The sequence below is a fragment of the Cetorhinus maximus genome, chromosome 20 (assembly GCF_964194155.1).
Source record: "Cetorhinus maximus chromosome 20, sCetMax3.hap1.1, whole genome shotgun sequence".
NCBI classification, from domain to species: domain Eukaryota; kingdom Metazoa; phylum Chordata; class Chondrichthyes; order Lamniformes; family Cetorhinidae; genus Cetorhinus; species Cetorhinus maximus.
Genome location: NC_135898.1, coordinates 91,169,886 through 91,185,769, shown reverse-complemented (window position 1 = coordinate 91,185,769; position 15,884 = coordinate 91,169,886). Strand labels below are relative to the sequence as shown.

The 15,884-nt window shown below is 44.2% G+C and overlaps 1 protein-coding gene across 1 annotated transcript in view; it reads right to left on the bottom strand.

Moving 5' to 3' along the window:
* The window catches only part of cfap58 (cilia and flagella associated protein 58), a 207,392-nt gene that overhangs the window by 93,084 nt on the left and 98,424 nt on the right, over positions 1–15,884 (bottom strand). The window contains exons 14-16 of the mRNA XM_078565296.1: positions 13,215–13,326; positions 9,641–9,745; positions 6,643–6,762 (exon numbers count right to left, since the gene is read on the bottom strand). Coding sequence (XP_078421422.1) covers positions 6,643–6,762; positions 9,641–9,745; positions 13,215–13,326 — 337 coding nt within the window. The remainder of the gene's footprint in view (positions 1–6,642; positions 6,763–9,640; positions 9,746–13,214; positions 13,327–15,884) is intronic.

Genomic DNA, 15,884 nt, shown 5'->3' with positions numbered 1-15,884 from the left:
GCAGGGTCACATCCAAAATGTTAACTTGTCTTTTCTCTTTCAGGTGGCAGACAATCTCCTGTGTACTTTAGGGGAGAACTTTCTCGGCGCAAGCGGAAGCGCAGCCGATCGCTGCCCACAATCGGCTGCGCGCTGTCATTTTACGTGGGCAGCGATCCAGCAATTAAGACCCACCCAGCATGACGCGCACCCCGCTCCCTATGCAAGCCGGGGGGAGGAGGGAGAGTCAGGGATCATGTGCACGAAAGAGCGCAGAAATCTCCCTGAATCACGGGGCTGCCTCAGGGAGTTTAATTTCATTATGAAAAATTAAAATAAAGAGAAAAAAAAAATTTTAAGACACGTCCCCTCATGTCTCAGTGTCACATGAGCTGGGACATGTCAATGAATTTTAATTTAAAAATGCATTGGATTTATAAATCCTTCATGAAACCTCATCCCGCCCGTGGATGAGGTTTCATGATCGATGCGAAGGCCGCCTGGGCTCTTCGCCTGTCCCCCGCCGCCCATCTTAAGGTTGGACAGACAGCCCTGTTAATTGTTTCAATTAGTTTTTTAAATGGCCTTAATAGGCCTTTGACAGTTTGGCGCACGGGCAGCCGACTCCGGTGCGTGCCCGCCGAACTGAAGATCGGAATGACGCGCGGTGACGTCGGGACGCGCACACCGCACGTCATTTTACGTGTCGGCGAGCAGGGCCCGCCCCCCAGGGCATGCCAACCAGAAGATTCAGTCCTGTTTGTTTTGGCATCTCCAGCATCTTTGGCTTTGTTTCATCCCTGATGATAAAACTCTATCTTTGATTATTCACTTATTTCACGCATCCAGTATGTTTCAAACGTCGAGTGCAGGTTAATGTCTCTTGAGGGTCATGGATCAGCCCTAGCAGCAACAAATATGAATGGTGGAAACTTCAGCATTTAAATCAATGCTACAAATTAAATAGACTTCAAATGTTACATTTAACAGTTTAATGACAGCAGCAGAATTTCTATAGTAAAGGTAAGAATTAACTCAATTAAAAGTGTATTCCAAGAATGTTCCGAGGATCCTCAAACCCTACCTTATAATATTAAAAACTCAATTTTGTTCAGGTAAAGGTTACGAGATGGGAAAGAAATGTATCTTGTGAAGTAGTAGAATGAATCTCTTTTTCAATAAGAGCCTCCGCTTGTGTTTTTTATGTCAATGATTTCAGATTGCTATCACATAGTAATCCTCCATCATTGTCGCCGGAGAGAGAATGAGCTGCTTCTCTTGATCCTTACAGGTTATCTGACGTGATCGCGGCCTTTTATCATGCTTGGAAAGATGTCCTGTATAGATTGAAGGTCACGCGAAGCTGCTTTGTCATTCTCATAATGCCTACGCACAAACCTCTCCCAATTCTTTTTCTAAAAACTATGCTTTGTTGCAATAATTAGGAGATCCTAGGCACACAGAGGAAAAGTAACAGATAAAATAATTTAATTAACATTAGGGACGCCTGGCAACTTGACCTCCAATTAACAGCAGCACAATTCTCAGTCAAAACAGATGTCTAAAAGTTGGCCGTGGGACAGGGTGGAATGAAAGGTCAACAACACAGTAAGCAGCATTTTCATTATTTTACCGATAAATCAGGACAAGTAGAGTAGAAAGAATAATGTTGTGACAGTGGGCCAAACGATCAGGCTCACAATGACAGAGGTTACCGCCTCTCTCACCATTTTACTTCCTGACAGACTCATCCTTCAATCTGTATGTACTAACGTCTTCACCCTGGTCGAACAATGAAAATAATGCTCATGCATCATTCGCTTTCTACACTGTAAGACTGGATTTTAAATACTTAGGGGCAGAATTGTGTGTGTGCCCCCACCCCCACCCCCCCCCCCCCCACCGTCAGGGGAGACGTTTAGGACCGGGAGCGTGAAGGCGTGCCTCTGATCGGCGCCGCCATTTTATGTGGGCGGGTCAATTAAGGCCCGCCAGCGTGATGTCTGCCAGGTAGCGCTATGCACTCCCTGTGCGGGCGGTGGTGGGGGGGGGCGTATTCCCTGAGCCAAGCGTGCATCTTTCGCCCATGTGCCCGAAAGAACGCACTCATCTCCCTGAGGCTAAGTGCTGCCCCGGGGATATCGGTTCCACAAGAAAAAATCTGAAAAATAGAAGAAAAAAAAAATTCCCTGACATGTCCCCTCACGTGACACTGTCACATGAGTTGGGACATGTCCATCACCTTCAAATACACTTTTATTACATTTTTTAAAACCTACATGATACGTTCTCCTGCCCGTGGATGAGGCTTCATGCTTTTTCTTATGCCCGCCAGGGCTCCCGGACCACCCGCCAACCTTAGGGTTGGACAGGCAGGTCCAATAATTACTTTAATGACTTTATCAATAGCCTCAACTGGCCAATGGCAGGTCGGCAAGTGCACATCTGATTCTACCTGAGAATTGAAATGGGGCGGGGTGGCATCGGGAGTTCCGTCCGACATCTTCCCGCATCGGCGAGTAGGCCCCGCCCCCCCCCCCCCCCACCGGCTCGCCGACCGGGAAATCTTGGCCTAGGTCTATGTACCAAACTGAGCACAAAACATCACCTGAAGAATGGGGTATGGCAGCACAGCGGTTATGTTACTGGACCCGTTATCCTGAAACCTAACGATCTGGAGGCATGATAGCAAACCCCACCTGAGGGGAAGGATTTTTACCTTCCTACCACGCGGAGGCGGTGGGTGGGCCCGGGAGCGGTCAAGAAGCCGACCGGCACCCGAGATTGGGCCCCAACAACGATTTCACGCTGGCTGGACAATTAGCGGGCAGCCGGCATGAAAGGTGCGCTGCAACGCTGTGCGTCGCCGGGGTAGGGAGGGTGAGGGGAGGACGAGCACAGGGGTCTGCGCATGCACGTAGGTGCGGGCACTGAGAGCTCCCGGAGGCACAGAGCTGCCTCGGGGAGCTGAAGATTTTTAAAAACGCAAATGAAGATTTTACAAATGTTAAAAAAATATGCCCGCTCGTGTGACTTGACTCTGTCACACGAGCAGGGACATGTCAGAAATTGATATTCCAACATTTTTATTTTATCTTTAATTCCTGTCGGAAACTTCATCCCGCCTGAGGATGAGGTTTCATAAAAAAAAATCAAAAGGCCACCATTTGCCTGCCCGCCAACCGTAAGGTTGGACGGGCAGCGAAAAATTGCATTCAATTGTGACTTTAATGGTCTTAGCAGGCCTGTTAATTGTCGGCGGGAAACTCCCGCACCCGCCCGAAATATCGCACGAGTGCACAATGACATGGGCACGCTTGCCCGACGTCGTCGCGTGTCATTTTACGCCCGAGCGGGTCGGGTTTTTGCCCGCCCGCTTCGCGAAAAATCCTGCCCGAGGAATTTAAATTCAATTAACTAAGTTATTCCTGGATAAAAGTGAGTACGAGTAATGGAGACACTGAAACAACTGGATTGTCATAAAAAGCCATCTGGTTCACTGAGGTCCTTTAGCGAAAGAAATCTGCTCTCCTTACTCAGGCTGATCTATATGTAACTCCAGACCCACAGCTTTGGGGTTAACTCTTAGCTGTCCTCTGAAATGGTCGAACAAACCACTCAGTTGCCAACAAAATGGCAGCTCCCCATCACCTTCTGAAGGGCAATTAGGAAATATATGCTGTCCTTACCAGTCACTTTCACATCCCGTGAATGAATAAAAAAAAAGTATTTTGAGTTGCTATAAATTATTGTGAAATCTTCCTTAGTAGCTCAGTCGAGTAAAGTCAATGTACAATGTGCCACCCAGACAGATGGATGGTAGGAAGATCACATGTTTCATCAACATTGGTGTTCAATTAGCCAATATAGTTGGCACAGGGATCAACTTGCTACTTTTGACCGATGTGTTAGGACAGAGGTTGGCCCTCACCAGAAGCTGTGCAGAGAGTGTGTGGACATCAAATAAGGTCATGCTCATCCTTCAGTGTGCAATTCAACCCTGCAGTCAGACAACTGGCTGGCACTCGCTGTTTAGGTACAGACATAAAGAATGTCACAAGGCCGAGGCACTGATGGGTTTGGCAGGAGTGAAAATGCATTACAGCATGAATGCGAACCTTCATCAGTGGAGATGAGGGTAGAAGGAACAAAGTTAAACAGTACCACCACAAGCTAAACCATTGCAGTGACCAGTTTCACAGCAGTTGGGGTAGAGCAGCTTGAGAATTGGTTATGTGCTCATCTGATTAGCCAGGAAGCAGTTCGTCACTAGTGGTAACATGCTAAGCTGTCAACTCTCCTGGAAGGTCTGGATAGCTCCCAGGATAGGAAATTAATTTCCTGGCCACGACTGTGAACAACCAGGCAGACAATAGGGAAGTCGAGTTTTTGGGCAGCAGCAGCACACCAACGGAGAGAAGTAGAGCTTTGACAGATGAATGCATAGCTGGCCAATGAACAAGAAGTGAGGGTGGTTTTCACTAGCAGGTTAGCCTACACTGGACCCTGTGTGTGTATTGTAGGCAATAAAGTTGCCAAAGTTGTTCATAGTTCAGCTGCAGCAATAGCCATTTTAGGTAATTACTTAATCAGTTCTTCTTTTCAATTCCCCCCCATCACCACCCACCGCAACCACCTCCAAAACTTTCACTGCGTCTATTCCTAAATCTATATAGCCTACCAGTGCTGGAACTACCAGATCACTTTGGGAATGAAATTGTTGGAAACCACTGCTGGAATTTTTCCCCTCTGAATACAAGTTTTCCTTTGTCAATTACATTGGCATGGAATGGGCAATGGTGTTTAAATTCTCAACATTCTGCTTCCTGTGGCAGAGTTGCCAAACCTCCTGGACTCTGTAGGGGGTCTCCATATCCAGAGCATTTTTCAAGTGGGATATCACATTTCGTATGAAAATATGTTCAACTCAGCAACCAGTTTTTAAACAAAAACTGCAGAATCAACACACCGGGAGTCCCACACTGTCCCGTAATCAGCAGTGAACGCACAGGATGAGGACTTGCTAAAGTTCATTTTCTCCTCCCCATATGCACTGCCTACCTCTCTGCGCACTGTCAAAACTGCATTCCCTTCCACCTGCTGGAAAATAAGTTGACAGCTTGAAGCAGAAAGAGGAAATGCAAGCAGCACGAAGAAAGAACAAAAGGGAGGCAAAAATAAAATCAAAGTGGCCAAGAGTAAAGGGGGAAGGAAAAAGGGAAAAGACAAAAAAAACTTAAATAAAGAGAAAAGGCAGAATGGCAGAAAAAAAGGGGAAAGAGAAAGTAAAGGTAGAAGGAGAGAAAAAGCTTGTGCTATGTTGGATGTGGTGTAGCAGCGGCTCTTTTGAACTCCTCAACCTTAATCCTCCTTAAGCACTTCAGTGTTTCTTGGGCTCTCCCTGCTCCTGCCCACTCATGACCGTACATTGTAGGCAGAGTGGGGGAGCAGCACTGAGCACCCAGTCAAAACCAAGTCCTGTCAAAACCAAGGGCTCTAGAACCAAGGGCCCAAGTAAGGTCTTCACCATCACCCATTTGGCTACAGCCAAATACATCAAGGAAAACATCCTGGCTCCCTTGTGATAACAGGAACGTATGTTTGAGGTGATGCCAGGACTTCTGAAAGAGCCCCCTGAGGATGGGGATCATGCTAGCACAGAAGCTGATATTTATTCTCAGTGTATTCCTAATTATTATATAATGAGCAGTAGAGACAGATGTGGCACAGATTTATTTATGTAGCTGAGATGTGCAAGCCACACACATTTATTTATTTATGTACCTACAGCCTGTACAGGTCTGTTTATTTAACTGCAGTGCATATATTGTTTGGACATATTTTTTGTATCTAACTATTGGGCAAGGAGAACATATTTATGGATTCATTTTTTTAAAATATTTATCATCAGTGGGCATGTGAGATCCACTGCTGCTTTAGTAAATTTATTACTAAGATTTTAAAAAGTGATTGCCTACCTTCTAGGGTCTTTCTCATTGCTCACGTACATGTTCATACATGTGAACATAACATGTTCACGTTTCCCTTTTATACCTGAAATACAACATGGGCACTGTGCCCCAATGTCAGGTTTCCAAAAGCTCTTAAAGGAATGGTGTCCCTTACACAAATTTGTTCAGCAATTGGTGTTGATGGTGGCCTGCTGCAATATTGTGTGGAGGATGACTAGAATGAAGCTCCCTCACACATTGGCACTGTCAATACTAAACAAATACATGTAAATTTAAAAAATATGGCTTTATTGTTAGGCACCAGCAATGGGGCTGCTCCACGCTTTAATTCCACATTTTCTTTTAACCATTCTTATCTGACCTGTGAAACATTAAATCAAAATCCCTTGTCACTTTGCAATAAGGCTGCCTGGCCACAGCATTAAACCAAATTACTAATTTAGTCACATTCACATCATGTCAGTGAGTCATGGTGCTACAAGTATAAATATTCCCTGTGACAGAATCTTGAAATACATTGTTTTCTGAGCTGCAAATGAAGCAGGGACTGCGGGGAGTATAGGAAAGTAATTCCCAGCTGATAAAAATTATGTAAAACAAGGCACCACTGAATTAAAAGAAAAATTGACTCAGTGGTTTGTATCTCCACAGGAGTGTTAGGAAAAGTAAAATGTCCGACATCCGTGCTCACCTTCAGTTGCTTAGTCTTATCTCGAAGCGTCCTCTGATACAGCATTAGCTGTTCAGCAGCTTCTGGTCCAGGCTGTCGTGCCAAGATGTGTTTCAGCTCCACATAGAGCTTCTCTTTCTCCTAAAGAACAAATCCAATATCAAAATGGTGCAATATGCTGAACAAAGTAAAGCTACAATTTATTTTGCTATGTGAGAATCAAACATAATTATGTCTTATTTGAAAAGGATCAGCCATTAGGTCAGCAATCCAAACATGACTAGTTTACCTAAGACTGGATTCAATAATTTAATCCACAGTTGACTTTAAGTGACTTTCCATTGCTACTCATATAGTCCTTGACTGGTGATTTTTCTCTTGTTTCTCCCTTAATTTCTAAAGCAAATTTCTTGTTTTATGCTGTCGTAAATAATTTGTCACTACGAATATGCTCTCCTTGGAACAAAACCCTGGTGAAGTGAAGTGGCCTGACAGGAACAGATTACTTTGACAAACTTGTTTTACCTTAAACACTTCTCTTTTTCTAAACTTTATCTTCTGGTTGCAGAGAAATTAATGTTTATCAGCAATTTCCAGTCTGAATTGATCACAAGAAAATGTATTTTTAATCATTCCTCCTATTCCACTGGTAGAATGCAGGTTAATATTGGTTATCTACTGCCACCTGCTGTAAATGGGTCACTTCATGAAAGAATAGGACAAGTTCCCGAATACAAGAGTTTGGCAGAAATTAATTGGTCCAACACAAAAATTAAACCAATTGTTCGTTCTCCTTAAGGTGAGAGGAAGTCTTGCTCTGAATAATAACACAAAGCAATTCTGTGACAGATCTAATAAAGGTTCGGCTTCCCTCACTTAATACTTCCCTCACTTAAATTCTATAGCCCAAAAGGAACACTGGAGCCTCAATATTAACGCATTCTGTCCCCCAGAAAACAGAACGGCTTGGGGTCAGATACCTACCTTACACCTTGCCTGATTTTACTTTCCACTGAAATGAATGGAGGGTAAAATCGGGCAAGGTGTAATACAGGTTCCAGCCTGAACCCAGAGCTTGCCCACAGGCTGGTTATGTTAAAATCAGGCCTTGGAAATCTGAAAAATAAGGACAGAAAATGTTGCAAAACTGCAATAGATAAATTCCTAATTTGAAAAGAGAAAATTTAACATTTTAGCTGGGGCCATTAATTAGGCTTGCTGTGCATTTCCAACATTTTCTGTTTTTGTTATATTAGAAACATGTAGGCCCAGATACCCGCCTCCATAGCACCTGAAGAAAGCTCATTTTCTGGAGCTTTGGAGAGGGAAATAGGGACTGCCAAGTATCAGGGTTACAACCTGATCATGTTAATGACCTGGCTCACTAAATTTCAGTATACTTTGTCTGGAAAGCTGATGTGTAGTTCCAGGGGAGAGAAGCAGAACTAGCACCACAGTTTGATTAAACAGCTAGAATCTCATTACAATATAGAGAATATGAGGTTTCTGCAATCAACAATATTGTACCGGTGACCTGATCATATAAGCTATGGGGAGCTTGTACTTTTATGAATGATTATTTTCTTATTTTCGGATTCCTGGACAAGCCTTTCCTTCTCTTTTAGATTTTTTTTTGCACTTGTCAAGTTGAGCAATGTTAGCATTAAGAAATAGAACACATTCTATTTTGGGAATGCACTATCAGCATAAAGTGCGCTCAACTCAAGTATATCATGATTAAGAGGCAAAGGACAACACATTCTACTTCAGTCAATAACATGCCTAACCCCAAGCCCTAGGCCAGATTTTCCCAGCCCCGATGAGGCAGGAACTGAGGTAGGGCGATAGGAAAAATGGATGCCGACGAGAGCGACCGGGACTCCCGCCTCCATTTCCACTTTTCGACATTTCCCGGAGAGCAGAGAACAGAGCGTGCTTCCAAACAGGCCAACTCCTGTTAATGGGTACTTAACATTGTTGTAGGTTTATGAAGACTTTAGCAGATGTCAGGAATCAGACCAGGTTAACGGAGGTGAGGACAGCTGGTCGGTTCCAAGCTTACGTGAGAAGGTGCAATTCGAAGTGGCACTAAAGGTGAGTGAGCAGAGGGGTCCTAGCCCATTATATAAAAATTCACTGATTTTAAAGGACACATCACCACACACTACCCTGTCCTGGGTTCCAGGTCTCCCACTGCCCTCTTAAATGTGGAAAGATTTAACCTTGCTGACTCTTGTTCAAACACATTAATGTGAAAATGGCAGCCACAACAATGGCTGTCAAAGCGAGTCACAATGTAGCCCACTTTTTGACTGACTTCGCCTCCGTTCCCAAAGCCCTGGTCAGTTCATTGTGCGGCAGACCAATCCCTTAGGCAATTAACGCCCCCCCCCACCAACCCCCCAAACCCCCCACCCCCAACTCAGTCAAAATAGCTGCCGCTCTCTGTTTCATTTCGGGGATGGGCTGTGACCCAGAATCGAAGCCGCCCCCCAACCATTTCCCTCCTCCAGCAAGAAAATCTAGCCTTTAGTTTCCACTGCACCAGTTTGTGGCTTCTCAAACTGAGATTGTTAACTTAGTGACAAATGAGGATTAGATTTTTTAGCGTGGCCCATTGACCATTGGTCTCGTCATTTCCCCCAGGACTTTTCCAGAGTGAAGAGGTTTTCATCAGTCCAGGCTGGATTCAACCCCATGTCCCAGAGGTGAGAGGACAGGAATTTAATAATTGTGTCAGCTCTATTAATGCTGTTTTTTTCACTAGAGAATGATATTTATCCACTTGAAGGAGTGGCAAGGTTAATCCAGGCATTTGTGATCTAGCTGTGTTCCATTAAGGCTGGCTGTATTATGTTTGACATATTCCATGCTCTTGCACTGATTATGTTGAATACATGAAAAGTTGAACCGCTGATGGGCCACATCAAGCTTTCAATTCTCACTGGTTTCAACATGCAACAAACAAATTCTTTCAGCTCTTTTAAAATGGACTTTTATCCACTTCATTAGCGTGCACCTGTAAAAGCAGCTCTTTCTCCACCACCTCCTCAGTCTTTGAGATCAGACGCTTCTGTAATGTCTGAACCTTCAGAATCAGCTCATATCTGCTTGGATCACTCGCCTGTAACAAATAAGTTTAAAAAATTATCATAAAAGCACTATTAAGGGTTATCCGTCTCAATTATTGCTGTGTGTTTAAAGGTTATTCAAAGACATCTTCATTATAGCCTGGAAATTACTGTGAGCGATGTCAATTCCTCTCCCTGCCATTACCCCCTAACTATGAGCCATGCATGATTTTCTTTCCATTAATTTAAATGGAATCAAAATCAAGTGTCGCCTTTAAGGGCATGCAATTCTTCCTCACCAATTTTCCCCTCTATATTCTATCCTAGGTTGTTCAGACAAAAGAATCCACTCCATGAACTTGGAAACCTTAAATACCATATTTTCTATCCTACTTATTGGCCTTTCGGCTTCCCATAATCCACCTCTTAATTGTGACCCATCTTAGACTTGATGGAGCTTTTATCTGCCCTCAAAAAGTCCGGCAGCCCCGACCAGTTTCCCTATTTTGTGGAGAATGACATAGAGGAGGCAGATTGACCTGGGGACAGAAGCGTGCTGATGCAGCCTCTGGAAAAGGCAAGTGTTGCCTTTTCTTGTTGGAGCATATGTACATGACTCTGAAAGCACTTGCAGAGGTCCCAGGTCACGATTTATCCTGAAGTTTCTTCCAATAATGTCTAAGTACTGGAACCTAACAGTGTCCACTGTTGGAACTCCACAAACAGCAGGGTCTAACACTGCAGATCCAGTGTTAACCCCATGAATATCCAGTTCATATAGATCCACAACAACAGACAGGCAGGCAAACTGGGGTCTGACAGTACCGGAAAACAGCAGTAAGACAGGGCATATCCCCAAGTAGCTTTCTGCTTCCATCCATCCCAGATCTATTGAAAAATCAGTAAGGCTCGAGTTTGTTGCTGGAGTGTATAATATGTCCTATACACTCACTGGGCCTTATTCCGGACTAGGGTGAGGTGATCGGGCAATAGTGAGATAGCACAGGAGCGCTGGCTCAGATAATACGTCAAGTTGTCTTTTACACAGCTTGAACATTAACTGTTCCTCTCTTACATATTTCAACCAGTTCTACCTTCCCCATTCTTACCGGCACCTGTGGGTGTAAGAACACTGAATAGGGCCTGACCGGTTATTCCCATACCAGAATCTTGCTGCCATGTGGTAATACCATATCTCCCATTCATTTTGGTGGTATCTGTGCAGGGGCCAGATGTTGTGGTGCCTGGGACTGGAGACGTCTGCTTATCATGTGACTATATACTGACAAGATTAGAATTTGGATAGTGCAATGTGTACATGACTAGCTGTGTGTAAAAAAACATGGTTTTTCTGTAATCCGGAGAGTTCTGTTTTAGCTAGTCTAAGGCGGACTCACTCTGCGTTCGCCTGAATAAAATGATCGTTAACCTGTATCTGAATCTCCTGTGGTCGATTCTTAGAAGGCACCACAACACCTGACACAGTTGGCAGGATACGCGCCTCGAACGATTGGAGCGGCGCTGCAAAACGGGTGAGTATAGTTTATTTACCACCCAGTAAGCCCACCCGAGGACAGTCTGGTCGAGCATCAAAGAATCTAAAGGAGAACTCAGTACAGGAAACACTGATAAGTTGGGGGGGGGGGGGGGGGGCTGCTTAGCAAAGGGCCAAATCCACGCTGGCAGTATCTGTGGATTTGGCCCTTTCCAGCCCTTCCCAAATCCAGCAGATTTGGCTACCTATCAGCCTCTGTGCAAATACCACCAGCATGGATTTGGCCCTTTGCTAGCAGCCTCCCTTTTCTCAGCACTTTCTGTACTGAGTTCTCCTTTAGCTTCTTTGATACTCGACCGGACCATCCTCGGGTTGGTTTACTACACTAACTGTGGGTGGTGAATAAGCTATACTCACCCGTTTTGCAGCTCCGCTCCAATGGTTCGAGACGAGTCTCCTGCCGACTAGGCCAGATGCTGTGGTGCCTTCTCAGAATCGCCCACGGGAGACTCAGGTACAGGTTAATGATTGTTTTATTCAAGTGCATGCAGGGAGAGTCTGCCTCAGACTAGCTAAAACAGAACTTTGCTGATTACAGGAAAACCATCTTATTTTATACACAGCTAGTCACGCACATATTGAATTATTCAAATTAATCTTGTCAGTACATAGTCACATGATAAGCAGATGCCTCTGGTCCCAACACTGTTTGTCTTTACCCTTATCTGTTTATCCTCATCCCCACTTCGGTCTCATAACCAGTTAATCCCTTATGATCCTCAAGGTCCTTCTGGAGAGTTCTGCTGACCTTTGGTTTTACAAAAAACATAGAAATCCCTGTTAAACTCTTACAGCAGCAGAAAGCCTTAGCTATTATTTCACCTTAAGTTGTTCTGTTCCTTCAAATATTTAAATTATTGTAAGTAGTGACATTCCAAATTATATGCAGTACATAGCAAAGGCCCAGCTCCAAAATTCAAAAGGGAAGTGTTACAGACTGCCCGAAGGCTCCTTGCATTTATATCCCTCTTACATTTGACACAGCGAGGCTAATTTTAGTCTCCACAATGCTCCAGAAAAAGTCACAGACTGGGCATAAAGCAGCTTAAAAATAGGCAGACAGCAGTCTCAATGAATCTTCGCCCATTGTGCATATGCTGCCCATTTCCACTGGTGTTTGGATGGTTGGAAAAGGCTCCCTCTTAGAATAGGTGCTATAGGTGTCATAATGGCATCACAATTTCTCCCAAGGCACCAGTACAGTGTCAGATCATGGCTGCTCAGGGTTGCTAGGTGTTAAGTTGTACACAGAATTAAGTTTAAAGGATCTCGCATGAAGGGTCCTTCAGCAAAGGTCACTTCATCTCCAATATTCTCACAGCGCTTTGAGGTCTACATATCCCATTCAGCTGCAGAGTAGAGTTCCCTCCACTTGGCCCAACAATGTGCATTAATCTAACACTTAGAACAGCAGCTCCAGATGCATTATAAACTACCCCCTTCTGTCACATGATAGCAGAGCAATAATCACCAACAAAATTGATGTTCCGTGTCTTCACAATCACTACTCTTGCTTAAAAGGCAGGAAATAGTTGCAAGGCATTTCTATATTATCTAATGCTCATTTTCAGTGACAGAAATATTACTGGAAAAGTATTTTGCATGTGATATACTCATTACAGTCATTATTAGTGTCAAGAAGAAACATTGAGATATGAGGAACTTACCAGACTCATGCCAGTACTGGTAAATTTTGTTGAATTTTTAATAGTTTATTCCTATAAATCACATTCCAATGCACTCTCATGGTGGAAACAGATTGTATCATGGGAAAATTTATAGTTTACTCTTGAGGATTATCTACACAATATAAAATTAATCTAATATTGTATGGACCTTGAGGCTGAATTAAATGGAACATGTTTCAGATGTAAGCAGGCACAGAGAAAAGGGTTTTTTTGCTGTTAACTAGCAAGTGTCCAAAATACTAATGAATACAAAAATGCAAGAAGTAAAATTAAAATCACCTCAAGCTTTCGCCACCTGTGAACATTCAATGGGTTTTCCAACTCCTCTTCAAGGGCCCTACACCGTGTCCGTTCCTTCAGGAGTTCCTTCTGTACATGGTAAATCTCACGCCTGCACAAATATAAAGCACATCACACTTTTTGCCTCGCTGTTACAAATTTTACCTTGAATTCCATCTGTGCACCTCAAAGAAAAGTATCTTATTGCTTTGGTAGTGCCACCAACTCCTTACATGTAGGTCCTATTCTGTCGGTAATTGTAGGAAAGGTACATGTCTACGCAAATCTGGCTGTAGCAGAGCCTTGGAGCTAAATTTTCCAGGTGAATCGGGATCCCAATGGTGGCCTCAGTTCTGGGCCGGGAACTTGAAAGTGGCAAGAGATCAGGTGCAATCTTCCCCAAGACGGCCAATGAAGAAGTTGCCTCTGGGAGCCCCATTCAGTAACAACAACAACTGGATTCCAATGTTGGGAGATCCAGTCCGTGTGACCTATGGGTAGGGCCGCTGGCCACCTTCTTCACAGTGTGGGCACAGAAATTAGCGGAGCCATCAGCCTCCATGAATTGGCTGCAATGGTATGCCTTCAGCTTGGGGACTGCAATTTAATGCCGGCAACTTAATAAAAGGCCTCACTTGGTTCACGGCTTGGACCTCCCACTTTGAAGCTGTCCCTGCTCAATTTCTGGCCTCCTTAGGGGGCCCGTGCGCTGTTGGGTAAATTACAATACAATTCCATAACAGGGATTAATTGCCCCATTAAGCACCCTAATTGATTACACACCACTGCCAGATGGGTAGTTGTTGCTGCTGAGATGTCACTTCCAGGAAAAGTGAACAGAGGTGGGAGCATATCTCAGCTAGCCATCCAGACACAGTCAGCCAGACACGGCCAGCCAGCCAGACACGGCCAGCCATCCAGACGCAGCCAGCCAGCCTGACGCAGCCAGCCAGCCTGACGCAGCCAGCCAGCCTGACGCAGCCAGCCAGCCAGTCTGACACGGCCAGCCAGCCAGACACGGCCAGCCAGTCTGACACGGCCAGCCAGTCTGACGCAGCCAGCCAGATACAGCCAGCCAGTCTGACACGGCCAGCCGGCCAGACACGGCCAGCCGGCCAGACACGGCCAGCCAGCCAGACATGGCCAGCCAGTCTGATACAAGTCGCTCACATTTTCCTTCCCAACAACCAGCCTCTAAAACCTTCTGCATGGGCTTGGAAAATTCAGCCCTTTGGTTTTGTTTGGTGTCCTGACCTGCCACCAATTCTTGGAGCTCCAGGGACTGTTCAATAAATATACCGAGTAGGATTTAGCTTGTCTGCATGGTGCCGTTGTACTGCACAGATGTGACATAGATATCTGAGCCCAGGGCCTGATCACAGAATTACTCAGCATATGTGCAGTGGCCAACATGTTAAAAGTTACTTGCACACTGTGTACACTTAGAATATTTACACTTTGGGAGAAAGCCCAGATGGAAACTATCTCTTTATGAAATATAATAGCTATGTAGGTTGCTTTCTTGACATCCAGACCAAGACCCCACTGCAGTTCAAAAGCACCTTAATAGCAGACCACCAAATGCGTCGATAAAACAGCTATTCACAACATATATAACTTCTATTCTCCATATAATCTTTGCAAACATGGTGAATTTCTTCATGTAACCTGGTTAAAGTCAATGAATTGCTATACAAGGACAATGAATATTTCAATATAATTTACATAAGGGCTTAATCTCCATGTAAGTTATGCAAGGGCAGAAAATATTCTTTTATACTTGCTACATATTGTCCAGACAATCCATACCAGGGTAGCATATTGCTGACAATCACTTTCTTTGACATTTTTTTTTAAATCCAGAGATAAGGGATAGGTTGGAGAAGCGATGCTGTTCTCCTTGAAGAAAAGGTGTTCTTCAGAATCATGAGGGCTCTGGACAGAGTGGAGTGAAAATGCTCCCAGTGACGGACGGGTCAAGAACCAGAGGACACAGGTTTAAAGTGACTATCAAAAGAACCAATGGGGACATGAGGAAAAGCATTTTTACGCAGCGAGTGATTAGGATTTGGACTGCACTGCACGCGTGACTGGTAGAGTCAGGTTCAATTGTGACTTTCAAAAGGGAATTGGATAAGCACCTGAAGAGAAAAGTATTGCAGGCCTCTGGAGAAAGGGGGTTGGTGGGTCTGGGATTAGCTGAATTGCTCCACCAGAGGGCCAGCCCAGACACAATGAATGGCCTCATCTGTGCTGTAACCATTCTATGATTCCAGGCATTCTCCTTGGTTAAAGAACATTTGTTTTGGGATGTGGGCAGTGCTGACAAAGCTAAGTTTATTGGCCCTCATATCTGAATGAGAGCAGAATCGTTTTGTGCTGAGAGGGTAATGTAACTTTTGATATCTTCAGAGGGAAATCACCTCATCTCCACTTCATACCATTCTAATGAGTCAACGAAGAAGGCACAGAAAACTTCAAATTTATCAGATGAGTTTCTATAGTAAAGAAATTAACAAATGTAGTTGTTCAAAGCATCAATATGAGCTATTTGATGGTTTGTTTTTAAAAAAAAACAAGCATTTTCTTATAATGTAACTCTGAAAAAAAACAGCTACAGTGGGTAGCACCTGAACACAAGAATGTAAGAATTAGGAGCAGGAGTGGGCC